This window comes from Felis catus, chromosome X (genome assembly GCF_018350175.1).
Source record: "Felis catus isolate Fca126 chromosome X, F.catus_Fca126_mat1.0, whole genome shotgun sequence".
Lineage (NCBI taxonomy): Eukaryota > Metazoa > Chordata > Mammalia > Carnivora > Felidae > Felis > Felis catus.
In genome coordinates, this window is record NC_058386.1 from 114,349,807 (window position 1) to 114,373,104 (window position 23,298).

A 23,298-nucleotide genomic window follows, 5' to 3' on the forward strand; every position below is an offset into this window, starting at 1 on the left:
GGGAAGCAATCAAATCCAAAACATTTTAAGTACTGCCATTAACTTGTCCTCTTTTTCTTTATAGACTGAATTTTGGAAGCAGTATGTTGGTAAGCAATTAATTTTTTCCTCTGGCTGGGACACGAAACATTTGAGAATTACGTTTCTTTTCTCTGTGTAAACAGACAGTACATTAGACTCCGTCCAAAGGGTCCAACTCTTTTACTCAAGACCCAACGGTGATACGTGACAGGTTTTTGCCAGCATGGGAGGGATCAGCGGGCAGATAAGCTCACTCCTCCCCAGGGCTTTCAAAACATGGCGGCCGGAAGGAGGAAACTCAGGTTCCTGTGTCTGGGGACTGAATCAGAGTTCGCAGTCTTCAGCAGAGAACGTGAGAATGCTGACGGACTGAGATGTGTATTGTCCAATACAAGTCCTCCTCCTGGTGATGGCCCCCAAGGCTCCCCGTGATGGTCCCGGCCCTCCCTTTCCACTGGCCCTGGGACCCTCTCCTCCTGCTCACCTCCTCACACACAGTGGGAAGTAGGGGGGAGAGGGGGGTGTTCCCCAGCCATCCTGGCCTCCCTGCGGCTCCCTGCACACCCCGGAAATGCCGCGGGAATGCTTTGGCTTTGGCCTTTGATCCGGCTGTTCCTTTACGGTGCCAGGTTCTCTTCCGCCAGGTTCCCCCCCTAGGCGCGCTCCCTCCCCTCTTTCAGTTCTTCACCCGAGCGTCACCATCTCCATGAAGCCCACCTTGATCATCTATTAGTACTTCAGCCGCCTCCCCATAACCCCATCACCTAGCAACCGCATCCTGCTCTATTATTTTTCGTAGCACTTTGCACCATCTGAGGTAACATATAATGTTCTTATTTGTGCCACTTATTATCTATTTTCCCCACCTCGTGAGAATGTAAGCTTCCCGTTGGCGGTGGCGTCCAAGTGTTTTGTTTACTGACGTACTCCCGGTACAGAAGCGCTGAGTAAATATTTGTTGAATGGGTCGACCAAAAAGAGGAAAAGCCAAACTTTCATGACAACTGAGCTTCGCAAACTCACGTAGAATCCAGCAGCAGGATTCTGAGGCAGCATGAGCCCCCAGGTTGACGTATCTGTCTGCACGGATAAAACCTAGAGAGCAAATTCACGGAGTTTCCAACACTTTGAGATCTAGTTCTATTTTCCAGTTGCTATTCTGGGGACACTATTAGACTTATTCATAGGCTGGTAACTCATAATGTCTCCGCTTTTGTTTTTATTTTTTTAAGATGATTTTCTAAGTAGTCTCTACACCCGACATGGGGCTTGAACCCACAACCCTGAGATCAAGAGACACGTGATCTAACCGGCTGAGCCAGCCAGGTGCCCCGTCCACTTTTGTTTTTAAATCGTGAGGAAGGACGAGGGGCACTCTATTACGTTCACTTTGCCTTTCCTTGTTAGTAATGAATGCGACCGTGGCAATTCTCTCCTCAGGTAATTCCCCTGCAGTTAGTGCAAAGAAGTCTTTTTATTCTCCGTTTCTATTATATTTATAACTTTAAATCTTGTGATACATTTTTATTTTTTTCAAGATTCTATTCTTAAGTAATCTCTACAACCCAACGTGAGGCTCAAACCCACAACCCGGAGATCAAGAGTCGCATGCTCCACTGACTTGAGCCAGCCAAGTGCCCCTTGGGACATGTAGTTTTTTAAGTTTATTTATTTATTTTGAGAGAGACAGAGCGAGTGCTGAAGGGGCAGAGAGAGGGGGGGAGAAAGAGGGAATCCCAAGCAGGCTCTGCGCTGTCAGCACAGAGCCTGACGTGGGGCTTGGACGCACACGCCATGAGATCTGAGTCGAAACCAAGAGTCAGACACTTCACCGACTGAGCCACCCAGGTGCCCTGTGAGAAATTTTTAAAGCAAATCAATTTCTACTTCCCTTCCCCCCGCCCCCAAACCCCTGGCTGTACTTAAACCCCCACGACCGCTTCTTCGCTCACCCCACCCCCCAGCAGGGTTGGCCCAAACCTCGCAAGCACCGCACCGCATTTTGAAGCCGGGCCCCTGCCTTCTAGGTCACAGGCCGCACTGTTTACTGTATCTGGGGCCAAGATTATCTCGGAAACATCAGAGGCGCGACTCTGTCCCTACCGCTTCGTCCGCCAAAAACAAGAACAAAAAAGCAAAGAGAAAACCAAAACGCCATGCCGTCTTTCGCTTGCAGCAGGAAACAGCCGATGCTATTTCTCACCGGGCGGGCTTTTACAGACTGCGGGGCGCAGGGCCCTCACTCGCCTGCTTTATTCTCTGCTATCAACTCACCCCGGACAGGGCCCGGTTGGAGCAGAAAGATGTCCGAGCACATTAGCTAGCATGGGTCAAGCACCTTACAGTCTACAGCGTGCCTGTCCTATTTAATCCTCACACCGACCCTGTGAGCAAAGCATTATTCGCCTCGTTTTACGGAGGACGCTGAGGCTTAGGGAGGCTAAGAGACTTGCCTAAAGGTCACCCAGCTGGGGCGGGGGTGGGCACAGAGCCCGGAAAAGAACCCAAATTCCCTAACGTGCAAGCCCTTCTCTTTCACAATCACCCCTCCCGGCCTTGAAATCTGAATGCAGTTATTCATTAAACCACCACCTAGTAGCCTTAAACGGGAATCTCTCGCTTGGCAAGATCTTGTCCCTTGTTGTCTTTGACCCCTGCCGTCCGTGGCTTTGCCCGAGCCCAGGGTACACGCAGGCAAGCACCCGAAGGAGGACTAAATGCAGGATAAAATGACACTCGGTTTAAAGATATGTCTCAGCAAATGAGTTGCTGCGTCGCTGGCTGCAAGCCCAGACCCTTTCAGTGAAACATCCTAAATAATTCAGACCCGTTGGTCTATAATATAAAGCGCAAATGTAGCTCGGTTTTTAGACCAGTTCGAACATCAATAATAATAAACCAGAGATAACGTATTTTGTTTTCAGAGCATTGGAACAAATTGAACTAGCTGTGCAAAAGCACATTGGATCAAGGGGCAGAGGGGACAAGGTCTAATCTTTACGGCAAGCAGCCTTCCCAGAGAAGGGACTATTTCTGAGAAAGGGAGAGGAACCCCGGGTCGACGGGAGCACGACAGATGCGCCGCCGTCCTCCCTAGGGCAGGCACACGGACAGGCTAGGTGGCAGGGAGTTCGGCTCTTGAGTATGACTGACAACGAGAAATGCCTCTTTTGCTGCCCTCTTCTTCTTTCTTTCATTCTGATGTCAGCTTTTACCTCTTCCTCTTGCAGATCTAGCTCCTATTGTTTTCTTCCGGGCTGTTTCTCTTAGCTCAAAGCGCGTACCCGTCTCCCCTCTGGTTCTATTCATCCCTTTCTCCCGAAGCTTCCTTAGAAGTGTGGATGGAGCCGGAGCATTCAGAAACCAGACGGAAAGGCTCCCTTCTCATCCTGACCCTTCCCCTCTTGCCGATTCTTTCCTCCTGTTTTCTTTCCACCCGTGTCTTCAAAGGCTCTCGAGGACTCTGGGAAGGTACAAACTTCAGGAGGGGTGGACAGGACACACAGCCCATCGCTACATAAATAAAGCAGATCTTCAGCTCTTTTCCGACCTTTTCATTTTTAATTCTTTGTATTAAAAGTTGTTTCTCACCTGAAACCGATAGGACGCTCTATGTCGACTGACTGAAATTAAAATAGAAACTTAAAAATTTGGTTTTAGGGGCGCCTGGGTGGCTCATTCGGTTGAGCGTCCGACTTCGGTTCAGGTCATGATCTCGCGGCTCGTGGGTTTGAGCCCCGCGTCGGGCTCTGTGCTGACAGCTCGGAGCCTGGAGCCTGCTTCGGGTTCTGTGTCTCCCTCTCTCTCTGCCCCTCCCCTAACTTGTGCTCTGTCTCTATCAAAAATAAATAAACGTAATAAAAAAATTTTTTTAATTTGTTTTTAATTTGTTAAAATTTGTTTAATTTGTTTAAATTTTTTTTAAATTTGTCTTTAATTTGTTTTTTAATTTTGCTTTAAAGTGGTAAAGAATTACCACTTTAAAAAACTTAAAAATAGATAAAATAGATTAAAAAAATAGATTAAATAGATAAAATAGATAAAATAGATTAAAAACTTAAAAATAGATAAAAACTTAAAAATAGATTGTAAAATTGTTTAATTTGTTTAAATTTGTTTTAAATTTGTTTTTAATTTGTTTTTTAATTTTGTTTTAAAGTGGTAAAGAATTACCACTTTAAAAAACTTAAAAATAGATCAATAAAAGCTGCTTCTCACTTGACCTAGACCGTTTGGGCCCACTTCACAGACAGCAGAATATCTTTAAGCAGCGAGAGATGCTCCCGGCATCTCTTCCGAGGTTTTGAACCACTACTGCCTGCTACAATGTTTTACAAAAAGTGAAAGGATAACACAAGGAAGTAGATGCATTTGCTCCAAGCTTAGGCTGCTGGTTCCTTGAGTTGCAAATACCATATGCTACCATGCTCGGTGTGTTCGGCAAGACCTTTGATAGTGGGCCCTGAATGACACAGAGATAATAATGGTTGAAGTGATGTCACTTGATTTAGAATTCACTTGCCATCGTTCTACAAGAAAGGAATGAAAACCCTTCTCTCTCTATGCTCACACAGTCCACTTCTAACCTCAGACCTTCTTCCCCCTCTTCCTCGTCCCTTGGGTTGCATCAACTACGAGCATGGCTGCCCCAGAGCCATTTCCTAGGACGGTATTAGCCGGGGAACCTGTGTTTGGGTTGTTTTTAGGAACTCAGGAAGACAGGGTCATCCCACAAGGAGCAGGATCAGCAGTCCTGACCCTAAAATCAGGCTCCCCTCCCCACGAGTCGGTGCAAGGAGGCATTCTAAGCGGTTTATGTGCTAACTCAACTTTATCTTAACCTATCTCAAAGATGGAGATCAATGTGAGTCCAATCCCTGTTTGAATGGCGGCATATGCAAGGATGACATTAATTCCTATGAATGCTGGTGTCAGACTGGATTTGAAGGGAAGAACTGTGAGTTAGGTAAGTAACTTTTTTCTTAACGTTTATTTATTTTTGAGAGAGACAGACAGAACGCGAGCAGGGAGGGGCAGAGAGAGAGGGAGACACAGAATCCGAAGCGGGATCCGGGCTCTGAGCTGGCAGCACGGAGCCCGGCGCGGGGCTCGAACCCACGCACGAGCTATGAGATCATGACCTGAGCCGAAGTCACACGCTTAACTGACTGAGCCACCCAGGCGCCCCGGTAAGTAACTCTTTTTTGATTACTCACGGTTCCATGTTTGCCTGTGGAACCAGATGAAACTGGAAAATGTGATATTTATGTAGAAGTTTCTCTGAAAAACGTGCTCTTATTGCAGTAAAGAACTAGACACCATGCTGTACTGCAAGCACATCTCTAGAACTCACTCAGCTTGCAGAACTCAAACTTTATACCCACTGGACAGCAGCTCCCCATTTTCCCCTTCCCTCAGCCCCTGGCAGGCACAATTGTAGTCTCTGTTTCTGTGTTTGACTGTTTTTAGACACCTCAGATAAGTAGAATCAGGCAGTATTTGTCCTTCTGTGACTGGCCTCTTTCATTTAGCATAATGTCCTCCGGGTTCATCCATGCTGTCGCATAGGACAGGGTTTCCTTTTTTAAAAAGGCCGAATAATATTCCAGGGTATGAGTCATATACTTCCAAACCTTACAAACATTCAGTTTGTCTGTAGTCACAGTTTCTTGGACGAGCTCAAGAAACTACGGCAAGAGCAATACTATTTGGTAGCTAATCTTATGTGGTCATGATGCTCCCCCCTTGCTATTATCCCTCGATGCAACCATATGCGGTCAGTCCCATTATTATCCCCATTCTGTGCAGATGAGGAAACTACGGCTCAAACGGCTCAAAATCATAGAGGCGATAAATGGTTGTTGAGCCAGAACTTGAACTTCAGTTTGACCAAAACCCATGCTTCTAACTACTGGCCACAAAACCCATAAAATTGTTTGCGCTCGTGACTAAACTGTTATCAACATAGGCCGCGGCAGTCGATTAAGTACAGAACTGAGATACGGGGAGGCCAATTCTCCCCAAAACAGGCGCTTTTTGGCACATACGAACCGCTTCGCATGTTACATTTGTTGACAAAAATCAGAGCTCGCTCCCGAATCTGACCACATGGATCACACTGAAAGAGTTACATGGCAAACCTACGAGCACTGCGCATCTTTCCTCCTTGTAGTCTAGAATTTTTTTTTTTTTTTTTGCTGAGGTTTTGGCAATTGGAGCATTAAATCCCAAAGTCCTCTCCTACTTGCTTATTATCTCTGGATGCAAGATTACTGGTATTATGGTTGTGAAAGACCACGCTAATGACAGATCCTCTTTCTACTCTGAAACTCTGGAAGAATGGAGATGCAATCCTAGGGAAAGAATTTAACAGCACAGCCTACGTGACTAGGGGCAAAGAGCAGAAAATTAGCAGGAGTCTATTAAGACTTTCTAGCCATCCACCTGCCAGACAGATGAAAAAGGTATAACACAAAATGAAAGTCACCAGCTGCAATTGTCCGGCAGAGAAAGGAAAGAAAAAAAAGTCGCCTGTGATGTCATTTAGGAATATTTTCAGCACTATAGAGAACTCCAGTGATCATCTTCCTTTGAGAGCTAGAAGATAAAAAAGAATAGAAGATAAGAAAAGGAAAAGGTGGCCGGGCAAAAACATGTGAGAAGAAAAGAGTGGATGCAGGCGGATAGCCCTGGCTTGGACCCCCACCCCTCAGATTTCCCAGCGTGGGGGCAAAGCCTCCCGATCCCTGTGGGTGTGGTTCACGATCTCCGCAGCACTTTCATTGGGAAGTTTCTAATTTCAAATTCAGACTTACCTAGATAAATCTGATCCTGCTATTATGGAAACGTACGGAAATCTTTGCAGTAGTTACTCATTATCAGCTTAAATAATATAACCATTGGAGCTGAGGGAATGAATGACTCAATTAGTCTCTTAAAAATGAAGGGCACACTGTAGTAAAGTATAATTGAAAATAGTGGTTAGTGAGGTGCCTGGCTGGCCCCGTCAGTAGAGCGTGCAACTTTTGATCTCGCGGTCCTGAGTTCCAACCTCACATTTGGCCGAGAACTTACTTTAGAAAGTAAAATAAAATAAAATGAAATGAAATAAAATAAGGAGCAATTTGAAAAAAGTAGCATCTAGCGTTAAGTGTTCCTAAATGTCTTTAGTTTAAAATAAAGACACTTTAGGGGCGCCTGGGTGGCTTAGTCAGTTGAGCATCCGACTCTTGGTTTCGGCTCCAGTCACGATCTCACAGTTCGTGAGTCCGAGCCCCATATCGGACTCTGCGCTGACAGTGCAAAGCCTGCTTGGGATTCTCTCTCTCCCCCTTTCCCAAGCTCACTCGCTCACTCTCCCTCTCTCACTCAAAATAAATAATAAACTTAAAAATAAAACAAAACAAAGACAGTTTAGTGGAGGAGAATCACCCCGAGGAATGTAAACGTAAGCACAAAACTTCTGTAACACGTTCCATCGCCTGCGTGAAGCTAACGGGCCACACAGCAGAAGTGCTAAGTCTACAGCTGCCACCGTCTCAGGCCTCAGGTCCCCCACATTCTGCTTTGGTCACAGCTCTGCAGCTGCACCACCTCTGGCCCCTAGGGAGCCTCGATCTCCCCCAGCCTGCCTGATCAAGGTCTAGAAAAATCCTCTCGGCACAGTCGGTTCAGAAACAAAGTGGGGATCCTCTCAAAAATCTCTTTATCTCAGACACCGGAGGCAAGCAAAAGCATTTACAAACTGTCACTTCAAACTGATCCACAGACTGACCTCAAAGGCTGCTAAATGGCACAGTTTATAAGAGAACCGAGGCCCCGAGTTTCTTGCCTCACCCTTGTCTCCAGAGGGGGGAAAAGGGAGATTTCCATTGTCAAGATCATGTTACTTGCTTTGTCCCTTGTTCATCAGGCTCCTCTCCAGAGAAAGGAGTACAAACATTTAGGGCATGCTTTCTAGTTAAAAGAATAACAATTAATTGGCTGTTGTGTCCCTTTGGTTAGAATAATGACCACCGTATGTCCCCATTTACACGTTACATCTGAGGCCTTTCCAGACAGATCAAGGTATGTAAGAACGTGGGTCACTCCTGTCCCCTCTAAAGAGTGTAAGAGGCATCCACCTACAGTAAGCAAGGATGGAGAGGAAAACAAAATCACAAGCAACATAAACACTTTTTTCACTCTGGGAACACATCATAGACACCACACTCTCATTTACTGAGTATTTCTGTGGGATGGAGAAAACAGCTTGAGTTTAGCTGAATAAGAGCACATGCTATGGTAACCTTGTGAAATAGAACATCTTTTGTCCGAGCTTTGGTTTCATAGGAGTGAATATATGAGGGGGGATGGCGGCAGAGTAAAAGAAAGCCGGACAGGATAACTTTGGCAGTAGGCGTGAGGAAAATTAGAAAGAGGCCTTCGTGCTACCACGAAGTGAAAAGAACAGATGAGTTGAGAGGCTCAACAGATAGTCTAGAGGCACAGAGACCAGCCTCGGGACCAGGGAGAACCCATACCCAACACAGTGCCTGACATCTAAATGCTCAATAAAGCACTGATGAATGAGCCCCATAGTAATGGTTCCTTAGATCCTGGACTAGGGACGTCTCCACTGGAATTCCTTGAGCTGTTATTCTACTTCCAGAATCTTGAGTCCTTTATCTGAGAGCAAAAGACTGCCGATTGGACAGCACTATTTCCCACTGCACATACAACCCAAGCCATGAAGAAAAATGGCAGATGAGGAAAACGGTAGACAGGTCTAATCACTTAGCCAAGGACACAGAAGCAGAATTGGGAAAACCACACAGAGTTCATTCATTCCCGTTGTGCGGGGCCCAAACCAAACTAGGCCACAGCACCTACCACCTACCTCTGTTGACTTACCTCAATGTCATATTGACTGAACACTTTCTACAGGTGGTATTTGACTTGGCTGAACACTTTAGTATTGCTTTGTAGCAACAAAATGATAGCCAATAACATGAAAAGGGCCAGGGATGTAATCACCACGAGTGAGGAGAAAGGTCTTTGGAAACTAAACACAAAGGACCAAGTGCCATCTTTTTGGATCATGCACTTAGTGGATTATTGGCAACAAAGGTTAAAGCTCAAGCTGGTTCCTTTGCCTCCCTGGCAACAGCTGGTTTGCCTCCCCTTAATTCCTGTTTAGGCTCCACACCCAATGTGGAGCCCAACACAGGGCTTGAACTCATGACCCTGAAATCAAGACCCGAGCTGAGATCGAGAGTCAGACACTCAACCGACTGAGCCACCCAGGGGCCCCTGCCTCCCCTTAATTCCTTAAGTGTCAGGAAGGAACACGAGCAAATTATTACGTTAACCTATGCTAGCCATGTAAAATAAATCTGAAAATTTAGATCTGTCACTCAAGAATCCATAATATACTCCAAAACCATATAGTCACTCTATTAGACTGGATTCTTCCAGAAAAAAAAAAAAAAAAAAAGAGTCTGTGACTCAAGCTTACTTATTAGGGTGTGCAATCCTAGAGAACAAGAGTAAGGGACAGGGGGTGGGGGGTGAGGCAGGGAGGAAAGGAAAACCAATAATAGAAAGGGTCATCCCTCCTCATCTTCAACTGATTATTGGATCTCTTGGGACTGTTTTCCAAGGAGCCACAGAACTGGCCTCAGCCTAGTCCATCTGAGAGGGGAGGAGATGGGAGTTTGCCCATCAGCACCTGTCTCCCAGTGGTCAAAAGTTTAGTCGAGGGGGTGTTAACTCCCCCCACATCTCCAGGCTGTACGTGCTGGGGCACCTGGAGAGGTCGTACAGCATCCCGTGCCTCGGCCTCAACAGGGAAGAGCCGAGGTAAGAGGGAGAGGCCCCTAGTGCAGATATGAGCCCAGGCAATTCAAGGCTGCACCCGTGTGAGGTCAGGGGAAGTCAAGGCAGAGCTGACGGCCTCAGTGCTGGGAAAGGACACCCATGAGGCTGAGAGGAAGGACGGTGGCACACAGGAGGCGTCTAGTATAGTCCCTCGCCTTCAAACTTTCCAGGGTCTAACTGTACCCACAAGTGAGCGTTTCTGTTGTACGTGGCTGAGCAGGTAGGGAAAGGGGAAGGGATCTCCTAGTCAGCGTGTTCCTGGGCTGCTCTAGAGACAGAAATAGGCCCAAGGGCAGAGCCCGCGTCTCTGAACTCAGCGGGTCTCGGCTAGCCAGCCCTGAACCATGCTACTTCCGGTGGTCGAGATCGCATAAAAGAAACCAAGGGAAAGCGCAGCAGTTAAAAAATACCGACTAAGATGGCAGGAATAAGCCAAAGATCCCCGAAATCAGCGTGAATGTGAAGTGGGGTTAATGGCAGATTTTCAGGCTGGAGTGAAAAATAGAATTGTATGCTGTTGACAAGAGAGGTACCTAAAATAAAATTACACCAGGAGGCTAAAATACAGGGATATAAAAAGATTTTTAGGTAAACGCTAACAAAAAGAAGCTGGTGAAGCAGTCTTAATCTCACACAAAATAGAATCCAAGACAAAAAGCATTGTAAGAAACAGAGAACAACACTTCCTATGAATAAGGGAGACTGTATAGGAAAGTCAAGAGAATGCGGGCCACCAGAACGCTCCTCCTTGCCAACACATAATGTCTTTGGCATGGAGCCACCTTAAGGGACCCAATTTCATTCTCCTGTGTTAATATATACCCACCTTGGCCAGCTTCAAGTGTGCTCAGATAAATTGGATTCTATTAAAACCATGAACTTCTATTCAGCAAAACACACTGAGACAAAAACGCAAGTCAGAGTGGGACAAGAAACCTGCATTACGTACGTCTAAGAACTGGAACTCTCACACACCGATGGTGGGAATTGAAATTTGCACATTTTAGAAAACGCACTTGGCAGTGTCTACTAAACCTGAACAGATGATCCAATAACTGCGCTCATAGGTATACATCCAGTGTTCGTGCGCATATTACCAAAAGATACGTATAAGCACATTCATTACAGCGTTATACATAAGAGGCAAAAACTGGAAACTCGACTCGAATATTCATCAACAGTAAAACGGATGAAGATAGTAATATTCGCGCGATGGAATACGACACAGCATGTCGATGAACTGCTGTACAAAGAACATGGATGAATCTCACAAAGTATTAAATGAAAAGACACAGAGGAGGGCACACTGCGAGCTTCTACTGATATAAAGTTCATGAACAGGCAAAATTCACTGTTAGAATTTGGGGGGGGGGGTGGCGCCTTTGGAAAGGAGGAATGGTGCAGTAGAAGGCGGCATTAGGAGAGCTTCTGAGATGTGGATCGCGTCCTACGCATTGGTCCGTTGGGTGTTTAAACCGGTGGACACGCTTTGTGAAAATTCACCGCGAGGTTTTGGGGATTTCTCTGAATGTAGACTATACTCTAATAAACAGGTTTTTTTTTAATTGCAGTCCAAGATTTAGTGAAAGCAGAATATCCAAACCTTCAGTTTTATGCCAAATCAAATATACTGCTGCCCTTTTGATGCCTTATTAAGAATTGTATCTTGCTTTCTATGCTTAGCTCGAGGCTCCCAAGCTTCTCTCCATGAACGCCCCCTGCTTAGATCTGACCTTCACATGAGTGAGTAGTTTCATGTACTTTTTAGAAATGCATGTGAACTGACGCTATTACTTTTGATGTGGCTTTCTTTCAGATGTGACGTGCAACATTAAGAATGGCAGGTGCAAGCAGTTTTGTAAATTGGATGCTGATAACAAGGTGGTTTGTTCCTGTACTACCGGATACCAACTTGCGGAGGACCAAAAGTCCTGTGAACCAGCAGGTCAAAATCTAAATAAGCGTTGTTGTTGTCTGCAAACTAGGGGGATGCATTCTCCAAATCTCTATTTGAACCTTCAGCATTTTAACTGGCCTATGTACTTTCATAATCTCTACTTGTTTCTTTTTTTAAATAATTCTGGTGTTTTGTTAATTATAGGTGGACTCTTTTCCTGATATATTTTTTAATGTTCATTTTTATTTGTGGGAGAGGGAGAGAGCGCACACGCACGCATGAGCGGGGGGGGGGAGGTGCAGAGAGAAGTGGGGACCGAGAGATCTGAACCTGGCTCCACGCTGACAGCAGAGAGCCCGATGTGGGGGCCTGAACTCACAAACCGTGAGATCATGACCTGAGCCGAGGTCTGACACTCAACCGACTGAGCCACCACCCAGGCTCCCCTCTCCTTTGAGATCACAGAAGAGATTAGTAGCTGGGACAATTTTCCAAATTGCATAGTCATTTTAAATAGAAATTCTATGACTGTATTCAGTCTGAATTCTTCACTGTGCCCACTTTTTTCCTGACTTTTATATCATGAAGCAATCAATTTATATGATTTCTATAGATCTGTAATTAACCAAGTCAAATTAATATAGTAATCCCAGACCACAAAAAGGTACACAAATGATGGACCGATAGGCTTCTAGCACAGGGAAAGGGGAATGTAACGCAGGACTCTGCCAGGGTGTGGCTGGCTTACTCTGAGAAAGTCATTTCCCATCCTCGGGTCTCGAGCGGAGTTTACGCGCTTGACATCAGAATGGTTCTGACGACCATCTGTTTCAAGTTGTGCCAGGCTGACTCACACGGTCCATCTCCACGGCAGTGAACAAAACAATGTTTCCCAGTCATGTCGACCGGGCCACCACGCTGACAGCTGACTGGTGGTGCTCAGAACATCTCCACTCCACGCTCATATTGCTATCCTCTGAAAATGAAAGCAAGAGGAACTTTGATTAAAGAAAAAATAAAAAAAAAAAAAGTAGGCTCCGCAGGATCAATTATAGTTGATAAATGAGGGGCCTTTTTGAAGCAAACTAGATATAATTTCTTTTGCATTTTCAAAGCCTGATATTAAATTGGTACATTAAATCATGCACCAATCCTCTGTAACTGGGTTCGATACCTATCTCACCAAAGCACCCGGCAGAGGAAATTAAAGAAACGACCAGAAGCCAAGGGTATACATGCTGTTGCAACTAAAACGAAGGGCAGTCTCTAATGCTTCAGGGACCTACCCACCTGTCTTCTGCCTGGTTCTTCACATACAGTGCTTCACAGCTAGCTCACCTCCAGAGGAGAGTATCTCTATGTTTTAACCTTCAAATCTGAAGTCGTTTTAAAAATAAAATGATTTATATTCGGGGGGGGAAAAAAAAAGCCTTCAAAATCTAACTTCCAGTGTAGACAGATGGCATAGTAGCTAAACCCTTATAAGCCCTTCCACGTTAGAAGGAAAAAAAGAATTGAGAACCACCTCTTACTATTCAGTGTTATATTTGATTATAGCCTTATCTTTAGCAAAGTAGGCCAAACCTAAAATGAGCTTTTCTGCCTTTCAATAGTAATGGTCCTTTTTCTCCAGCCATTGTTGATTTATATTTATACATAAGTATTTTGAACTAATTTCCTGTTTTCCCAACCACATGCTGTCTTCATGATACTTTGCTACAGCTGGTTGCTATAGAAATGTCTGTTATAAGGAATGTGGCTAGAAGGAACGTGAGAAATGAAAATCAAATGTGAGGTGACTTTGCTTGACTACAGACTTCCATTCTGGTTGTCCCCAATGTATCAGTACATGATTTCCTGTCTTTAGGAAATAAACTGACCCAAGGTAAAAGGGTGGCTAGGTCCCAGGTGGATGTGGCTGCGATAATCATATTAGCAATTTATTTGGTTAAAGTTTTTTTTTTTCCAGTTTAAGTCATCTCTACACCCATTGTGGGCTCAAGCTCATGACCCCGAGATCAAGGGTCACATGCCCTTCCGACTGAGCCAGGCAGGTGCCCCAGCAATTTATTTGGTTAATGCTTAACCAAGCCAGATAATTAAATCATGATTTCTTCCCAGCAGATCCTTAAATCCACCTTGGAGTCTAGAAGGCATCCTAGTCTACCAAAGAAATCCTGGTTCACAAAAAGCAGCAGAGGTCCCAAGTACCTAATTCTAAAGTTAAAGTTCCATGGCACCGCTCAGAATTCGATTTAGGGACAGGCCTTGGGACTAAGACTTTTTAGAAAAGAAACACAACAGAAAGTCATGAGACTTTATAAAACTCTCACAAAATTGGATTCTGGAACACCTATTCTATTTCCGTAAAGATGATGGATTCCTGAGCCAAATGTTCTTTTCATGAAGGGTTTGAAAACTTTCCATGAAAATAATGCAATTAACCTTTTAGTTTGAGACTATATTCATTGATTAGATTTTTTTAAATATTGATGGGCCTGCTTCTCAGAAGTGACAAGGATGGGCCTCATTCTCGATTTCTGTAATACACGCTCTGCTTGCCAATGAGAAATATCAGAACAGTAATTTTTTTTTCCATTTTTCTAGTGCCATTTCCATGCGGAAGAGTTTCTGTCCCACACATTTCTACGACGCACACCCGCGCTGAAACTCTTTTTCTCAATATGGACTATGAAAATTCCACTACGGACTATGAAAACTCCGCTGAAGCTGAAAAAAATGTGGATAACGTCACCCAACCATTGAACGACTTGACTCGAATTGTTGGTGGAAAAACCGCCAAACCAGGTCAATTCCCTTGGCAGGTACTCTATATTAATGGTGTGTCACAACTGGAGCCCAGAGGGCAAGGGACAGGCCAGGTGGGGGCTCACGTTAGGACACCAGACAGGTCTACTGGGGTGAGGGAAGCGTTTGGGCAAGTTTCAGCGCTAAGCAATATGAAGAAGCCCTCACTGGTGGGGAGCTAGTGAATGTGAAGTCCAGGGACAGCTACCACACAAGGTCAAGGAGAGTCTGACATCATGGAAATAGCCTAGCAGCATTCCAGACGTGCAACAAGGTCTGGGAGTGAGGTCGTGCGCCTTGGGGTTCAGGGTGCTACTTCCGCTCGTGGGAGAAGTGGCGAGAGAAAGTCTCTAGGTCTAGAGACACTGATTTCGAAGGCATTTTTAAAAGGACTGACGTAGGAAGGAGTAAGGCAAGAACTGAGTTACTGGAACTAGGGTATGTGACAGGGGCTTGGTCGAAGCCTCAAAGTGTGCCAGCATCAGAATCACATGACAACTTGTTAGCAGTTTTCTGTGTCAGCACAGAATCACCTGTGCACATTTCCGGGGCAACGTCCAACAGCTAGATTTGTAGCAAAACTTGCAATTGACCCTACAGCTAAAGCCTAAGTGATTCCATCTGAGAGAAGAAGTAGCCCCCCCCCCACCCCCTCCACCCCACCCCAGAAGCAAGGAGCCAGGCTGGCCCTTATATAAAGTTGTGCTGTCCAATAACATAACTACTAACCACATGTAGCTATTGAACTCTAAACACCATTAAGTAATGTGCTCGCTTCGGCAGCACATATACTAAACACCATTAAGTAAAATTAAAAATTCATCTCAGTCACAACTGCCACATTTCAAGTGCACTATAGCCACACGTGGCTGGCCTGTCCTGGACAGCACAGATACAGACCATTTCCATCATTATGGAAAGTTCTATCGGACATGGCTTATAATAGTTTAGTCTAAAAACTCCCTAGTAGCCACAATTATATGCTTCTGTGGCTATTTCAAGGATGCTTCACTCCAAAATATTTTCTCTGCTGAGGTTGGAACTTTTGCCATCAGGAACCAGTAGCTTCAAAGACTTTTCAATCATCAAACCGGTTAACAGTTTAAGCCACGATCACGTAATCATCCCAGGTTTAACACCACTCCATGGAGTTTTCTAAGACTATGTACCTATTCAGGATTCTTCAGCATTTTCCAATATGATGGGTGTAATATATTGAACATATACCTGGGAGGCAGGTATTGGACAGACATTGCAGACGATGGTACTGAAGGTACTTGATCACGACCAAGACTATATTTTCTGTTCTTTTACCTTGGCTTTGCTTTTAAGAATATCTGTTGGACTTGATCTTACAGTCAATAAAATACACTGCATGTTCCTTTACGCCCCCTCTAACCCCAATTTAGGCCTCCTACCACTATCTCTTCCCTCATCCACTTCTTTACCGTCCTTCATGACGCTTCATAAGACTGACCTTCTACATTGACCTTTCCTTGAACAACCCCTATTGGATCCAGCAACTCTAATCATGCTTTCATTCTATTTAATGTCCATGGATCTAAATCTAATTTTGCTATTTGTGTTCTTGTGCATTCTCTTTCTCAATATGTATCCAACTTCCATGGATAGGTGGTTGGAACAAAAGACCCTACTTTATAATAATGATCTTCCTTGGGGTTGTGGGACATAAGGCAGTCCCTAGGTTGGAGGATCCACAAACCCAGGGATGTTTTATTAGCGCCAAGATGACTATTTTTTTTTCGATTTTTTTAATGATTGTTTATTTTTGAGAGAGACAGAGACAGAGAGTGAGTGGGGGAGAGGCAGAGAGAGAGAGGGAGACACAGAATCCAAAGCAGGCTCCAGGCTCTGAGCTATCAGCAAAGAGCCCAACACGGGGCTCAAACCCACGAAGCGTGAGATCATGACCTGAGCTGAAGTTAGACACTTAACCGGCTGAGCCCCCCAGGTGCCCCCCAAGATGACTATTCTTAAAAAAAAAAAAAGATTTTAAAAAAAGTATAAAAAAGTATGTCTCAGGATGCACACATTGTGAGTGAGCTTAGCATTGTCCCCTTGTCAACCCAGAAGTGAAATTGCCAAACACGTTTAAATAAGAGCTAAGGGGGGGGGGGGATGTAACATAGTGTCAATTTAGTCACATAATCTCTCCATTCTCCACCCACCCCCCTTAAACCAGATGCTTGCCAAGATTTTATCAACGCAAGTCTTTCCTAATAGAAATTTTAGTTGCTCTCGCTAGCTATTTTTTTTCTTTTAAGCAGAACAAACTATTAGATGATGGCTGTGAGGAACAAGGTATGATACACATCATCTCAAATCTTTTCATACCCTCCTCACTGCACACTTACATAGTTAGTATACCTGTTGACTCTTTCCTATCAAGCCTAGCTAAGCTCATCTGGAAAGTTCAAGATCACTCATGCACATGGTCACTCCCTGTGTCATACATATGAAGTAGGACTGCAGACCGGAGAGGCACAAAGCACTAAGTTTCAGCCTTTTCCAAAGGTGAAAAACTGAGCTACTCTGCAGCATAGCCGAACAAGACCCCAAACCCCCCCTGCGTTGGTTCCTTTTCACCCGAGAGCACTCTCGCCACACCCACCTCCACCCAGTTTCTCACAAAAGGCTACCGGTTTTCAAAACCAGGAGGTAAACTGAGGGTCCAAAAGTCACTTGCAGACAAAGACCAAGCAGGAAATGCAACGAATCGGACTCTCTCGTGTGTGGACGCGCCAGCTCCACGGCGCGGCTAATCTGCAAGGTGGAAACGCTTGACTTGCTTGCACGCAAGACCGCAAACACACCTGCCGCCGCCGAGGCCTCAGGAGAAAGCAAGCAACAGCTGGGGTTTCAGGGGCCACAACAGTAGATCTAGGGCTCTGAGATACGAAACAGTTTCGCGATCTCACCTAGACAGGATTCAACATTCCCATGCTTCAGAAAAGGGGGCTGGGGGAGATAAAAACGACCACTTGGGTGAACGCATCGCGCAAAGAAGAACGTAGGGAGGTCACTTTCATCTGGAGTAATGAATGGCGGGAACAAGCTGGAAAGGTTTCGTTGGCTAAGGAAAAGGTTTAAGTTGGCGGTCTGCAAGAGCTAAGGGGCCACAGAGGAAAGGGGAAGACGGCTTTTTCTTTGAGGGCTTACGAGTGAATCTCGCAGGCAGGCAGGCAGGCGGATTCTGACGCTGGGTTAAGAAAGCCCTTTCCAACCGGTGTCGGTGCCGTGGGCTGAGCAGCTCTGGGAGGAAACGTCGGTTGAACAAATGTTTGTTGAATTGTTAACTGGAAGAGCTGTTCCGTCGCTGGGGACGGCCCCGGCCTGCTAAACCGGCGGGGAGAGCGTTGAGGGCCTTGGCTCGCCCGGTGGGGGGATTAGAGCAGGACAGGGGACCGCTGCCACCCCATCCAGGCTTGAGACCCTAAGAGGTGAGCTTCACCTTCCCCGTAGCTCGTGCGGGGCCGCGTCGGGTTCTTACCTTTATTCGAGGGCTTTCACTTCAGCTTCCGAGAGAGAGGCGAAGCTGCGCGGAACGTGCCCCCTGCGCCTGGCGCTTCCCAGAAGCCCCTCCGGCTCCGGAGGCGCAGCCAGCCCCGCCCCCACCCAAGGCCAATGGCGCAGACTGAGTGCGGGACCTCTAAACTCGCTGCGGTGGGAGACGCGAGGCCGTGAGCTCGGAGAGGAAGCTAGAGGGTCAAGTGCACTATATGGGAACAGAAAGGATGTTTCCTAGCGTCACTGTATCCTTAGAGTGGAGAACTAAAACAAGACTCCAATTTCCTACAGCTGCAGAGGGAAGCCATGAAAACCTTTGAACGTTAGAGAAAAAAGGGGAAATACTACGAGATCACCTTCATCAACAGCTTAAAAGAGAGATTTGAGAGAAAGCAACACTACGTTTCTGCTTTCTAAAGTTTTACTTTGGTTTGGGTCCCACGCCCTGGACCCTGTCAGCCAAGTCTGAGCCCGAGCAAAATTGCCCCAAGAGCCCCTCCCACCTCTTCCGCTTTGGGCCTTGAATGTGAAGTACCTGGTCTATTTTCTGTTTTATCATGGGCCTCAGCTCTGTAGTAGTCATATTTATTCCCTTTTTTAAAGCTCATTTATTTATTTTGAGAGAGAGAGCAAGACGGGGAGGGGAAGAGAGAGAGAGACAGGGAGAGAGAGAATCCCAAGCAGGCTCTGTGCTGTCAGTGCTCAGAGCCCCGAGGGCTCCAACTCATGAACTGAGATGATGACCTGAGCCGAAACCAAGAGTCTGTGGCCCAACTGAGCCACCCAGGCACCCGAGCCATATTTATTCTACATTTAATAATTGGGAAATCTTTCTACCAAACTGAAAAAAAAAAGGAATACAGTGGGCACCAAGTGACCTTTGTATTAGGTTGTCTCATATGCAATTGCCAATATTCAACCATTTCAACCAGCAAAATGTCTTAGAAACACTGCCTTTTCTTCCTTCTGCTCTTGGCCTAAACGATCTTTAAACTGTCTTCACATTTTCCCCAGTCTCGGCTTTCCTCAGCTTAACCTGAAGCTGTCCTTAAAGATACCTGAGCTCTTGACCTGTGCAGCTACCTACACGCACCCGATGCTTTCCATTTGATTAGGACACACGCCCGTGACAGCATGCAGTTACCATATACATGAATCAGAACTTTCTCTTTCTTTCTTTTTTTTTTTTTTATTGGAAGAGGGGAGGTTTGGGGAAAAGGTTTTAGAAGAAGGTCCTAAGACTATAGACATATCTTCACCTGGAAAAAGTAACCCTCTAGTTTTCCTAGCTCAAGTGTCAATTAAGAGAAATAAGACGATGACATATGTAATCTCACCTGGCCCCACAAAACTATTTTAGAACATTTAGACTATTATTCTGTGTATGTGTATTTTGTGGCTGGAGGTGGGTGTGTTGGGCGTGCCTCTGTGCATGTGTCACAAAGAGAGAAAACAGGCTCCTCTTAGGATTGTACAAACATGAAAATGTTTGACAGATCAGAACTTGGATGCTTTGCTCCGAGCACATGCCCTCCCATTTTCCCCTTCATTTGCCAAAGGGATGTCTTACTAGAACTTGTCCTTGGCCAAGCATACAGCTCATCCCCAGATAGCTCGTATTTAGATAGCTGTGATCCTCAGGTAGCCAAGCAAACATTCCAAAACCAATGTCATATCTTTAAATGCAAATATATTTTAGGGCTTTTTCTTGGCAAAGATATTTGCTAAAATTTCTAATACCAGAGATTGGCAAAAAAAAAAAAAAAAAAAAAGAAGAAGAAAGAAAGAAAAAGAAAAAGAACTCCAGTTACTAGAACAGGTGTCTTCAGATGTGACCATTCAGATCCGTGTAGGACAGTGTTGCCCAAATTTGCTTCGTGATAAAATATCCCTTGGGGTCAGGGCCAGCTTCATGAGCTTGTGACCAGTGTACTTGCGTGGGGCCTCGCTTTTGGAAAGGTCCCAAATTTGGAGTTTAATGCTTTGTATTTTGTAACTCAAGTCTGATGAGACAGTGGAGCAGCCCTGCGCTGAGAACTTGGAACCTCTCCCCACCTCCCGCGGATGGATTCTTGACCCTCCCACTCCCTGTCCCCCCTGCCCAATGACCACTGCCACCCCTCAACCCGTGGCACGCTGGCATACTTCCGTCCTCGTCTCCAACAGCTACCATTGTCACCCTCCTCTTGCACAGGCACAGGGAGGCTTGAGGTTGGGTGCACGCATTCCATGCCATTTGGGGACGGGTCAAGGCCACAGAGCATCTGAGGACCAGATGTTTGTCACAGCACATTTGGAGGGTGAATGGTGGGAGCAAGCTTCTTGCCCACCTCCATTCCAGGTACCGAGCACATCCTGGCATGGAAGCTGTAATCCCTTGGGAATCCCCCCTCCGCTGCTGGTCGCTGCAGTGGGCCAGTGAGAAGGGAAGATTGACTTATCTTCCCTTGGGGCTGGTGGGAGAGGGGACCTGACGGCCAGGGGCATTTGTGCTTGCATGCTAAATCACAGGGTGCGGCTCCTGGGCACCCATTAGTGTCTGCACTCTCCCAACAAATATCCCCCACACCTGAGAAAGCATGACATTAAGTAATAAACTAAAAACACCATGATAGCTCTCAAGAGACCACAGAAGAAAGAGAAGAGTTTTGTATGTTAGTGTTTTCAATGGCATGTTTTTTCCCGGTCTTTGAACAAGGGGCCCCACATTTTCATTTTGCATTGAGCCCCACAAATTATGTAGTCAGCTCTGGGGTGAACTGAGCACTTAAAAAAATGTTTTTAATGTTTATTTATTTTTGAGAGAGAGAGAGAGAGTGAGAGAGTGTGAGCAGGAGAGGGGCAGAGAGAGAGGGAGGCAGATTCCGAAGCAGGCTCCAGGCTCTGAGCTGTCAGCACAGAGCCCAACGCGGGGCTCGAACTCACAAACTGCGAGATCATGACCTGAGCCGAAGTCGGACGCTCAACCGACTGAGCCACCCAGGGGCCCCTGAGCACTTTTAAAATAAAGGTCACCAAGCCTTGGAAATTCTAAAACAGAATTTCCCCAACTTAATTATGCATAAGGATATTCTGGAGATCTTCATCTTCGCTGCTCACACCCACCAAATATTCTAGTTAAGTCCGGGTGAGCCCCCAAATCTGCATTTTACAAGCATCCCAGATGATTCTACTGCAACTGGCCCAATAACCCCACTTGGATACATACTGTGTGCTTAGGAGCATCGATTACGAAGCCAGGCAGACTAGGGTTTATGTCCTAGCTTCACCACTAACTAACCTAAGTAACCTTAGGGGAGTGAGGTCATCTGTAAATGGATATGTTAATATCTCTCCATAAAGTGTTGTTTTAAACGTACGTAAAACACTTAGCACAATGATTAGTCCATAGGAAGCGATCGGTGATCGATAAATGTTCAAAAAAATTAAGAAGACGGTTAAGTCTGAGTGGTGGCTACACTGGTGTTTATTAGATTATTCTGTGAGTTTTCCTATATTTTACAACTTTTCAAAAAAAAAAGCAACAGCTAGGGCTGCCTGGGTGGCTCCGTCTGTTGAGCGTCCCACCCTCGATTTCGGCTCAGGTCATGGATCCAGCCCCACATCAGGCTCCACGCTGAGTGTGGAACCTGTTTGAGATTCTCTCTCTCCCTCTGTCCGTCTCCCCCCACTGAGCACCCGGGTGGCTCAGTCAGTTGATCCACCAACTCTTGATTTCGGCTCAGGTCATGATCTCATGGTTCGTGAGTTTGAGTCCTGCGTTGAGCCCCGCCGAGCCCTGTGTTGGGCTCCAGGCCCGCAGTGTGGAGCCTGCTTGGGATTCTCTCTCATTCCCTCTCTCTGCCCCTCTCCCACTCTTACATGCGCTTTCTCTCTCTCAAAATGAATAAATTTAAAATAAAATAAATTTTTAAAAAGCAACAGCTAGAATGAGAGAGAAAGCTAAAATATGGTAAAAGGGGTCAGAGGCTGACAGTGGGTCAGCCCCATAGGTCTCGGTTGGGGGCGGGGGCGGGGAGGCCAATGCTTCAGTGTCTAGGACTTAGTAGGTGTTCAGTAAATTGAATTCAGGACAAAAAGAATCTTCACTAGAACATGTGCCAAGGACCTCCTCAGACTCCCATTTAAGGGGACTGACCAGTCTCTTTCTCTAGTCTAGAAACAGATTTATGCCTGGGACAAGGCGTGCTTTAGGAAAAGGGCAGGAGTTCATAGGAGTTACTCAGCAACTTGCACAAGGTTTTCCAAATGTTCAGTGCGCCCTCTAGTGTCTGTACTTCTCAGCTTTTTTTTTTTTTTTCCTGAGCAGGTGGCTCAGGGTGCAATGGAAGTGAAATTTTTCAAGTTGATCTAGATATTGAGGTGGTAAAAACATTCATTGTCCACTCTGATTATACAATAAACGTACAGATGAAAGAATGGATCGGCCTCTTGTCTAATAACGCCCAGGCTCAAACCAGGCACCCAAACACCTCTGTCCACTTTGCCCAAGCACAGCTAAGTAGACCTTTTCAGGACAGAGGCAGCTTGCATATCTAGCCAAGGGGTGTGGAATATGGCTAGGGGGACAAGGGAAGGAGTGCATGTGTTCTGCTGTGTCTCACTGCCTGGATGGCTGTAAGCACCGCCCTTATGGAGCCCACTGGTCTCAATTCATACTTAAAGAGACCTCACAGAGGGGCGCCCGGGTGGCTCAGTCGGTTAAGCGTCCGACTTCATCTCAGGTCATGATCTTGCGGTTGGTGCGTTCGAGCCCCACGTTGGGCTCTGTGCAGACAGCTCGCAGCCTGGAGCCTGCTTCGGATTCTGTGTCTCCTCCCTCTCTGCCCCTCCCCTGCTCACACTCTGTTCTGTCTCTCTCTCTCTCTGTCTCAAAAATAAACATTAAAAAAAAAAAAAGGACCTCATGGAAAAATCAGTAGTTTTTCTCTTGCAAATGACCCTCTAGCAAGAGTTCCTCACGCAGGGACAGAAGACCCAATAACAACAGTGGATCTGGAGGAGTCAAGTCAGCGCATCTCTGAATTTACCTGCCGTATCCCCATGAAACGATGTGTGTGCCATCAGAGAATCTGACTCACCTGGAAAAGGCATCCAAGGGCCACAAATCACCGAAGCTGTTCCCTCATAGTTGCCTCGTCTAGAGCTCCCCCTGGCTCTCATTGCACATTCTCTTTGAGACCGTT

At 45.9% G+C, this 23,298-nt stretch overlaps 1 protein-coding gene across 1 annotated transcript in view; it reads left to right on the plus strand.

Moving 5' to 3' along the window:
• F9 (coagulation factor IX) overlaps positions 1–23,298 on the plus strand; it is a 31,536-nt gene that overhangs the window by 6,723 nt on the left and 1,515 nt on the right. The window contains 4 exon segments of the mRNA NM_001009377.3: positions 65–89; positions 4,874–4,987; positions 11,696–11,824; positions 14,384–14,601. Of these exon segments, the coding sequence (NP_001009377.1) occupies positions 65–89; positions 4,874–4,987; positions 11,696–11,824; positions 14,384–14,601 (486 nt within the window).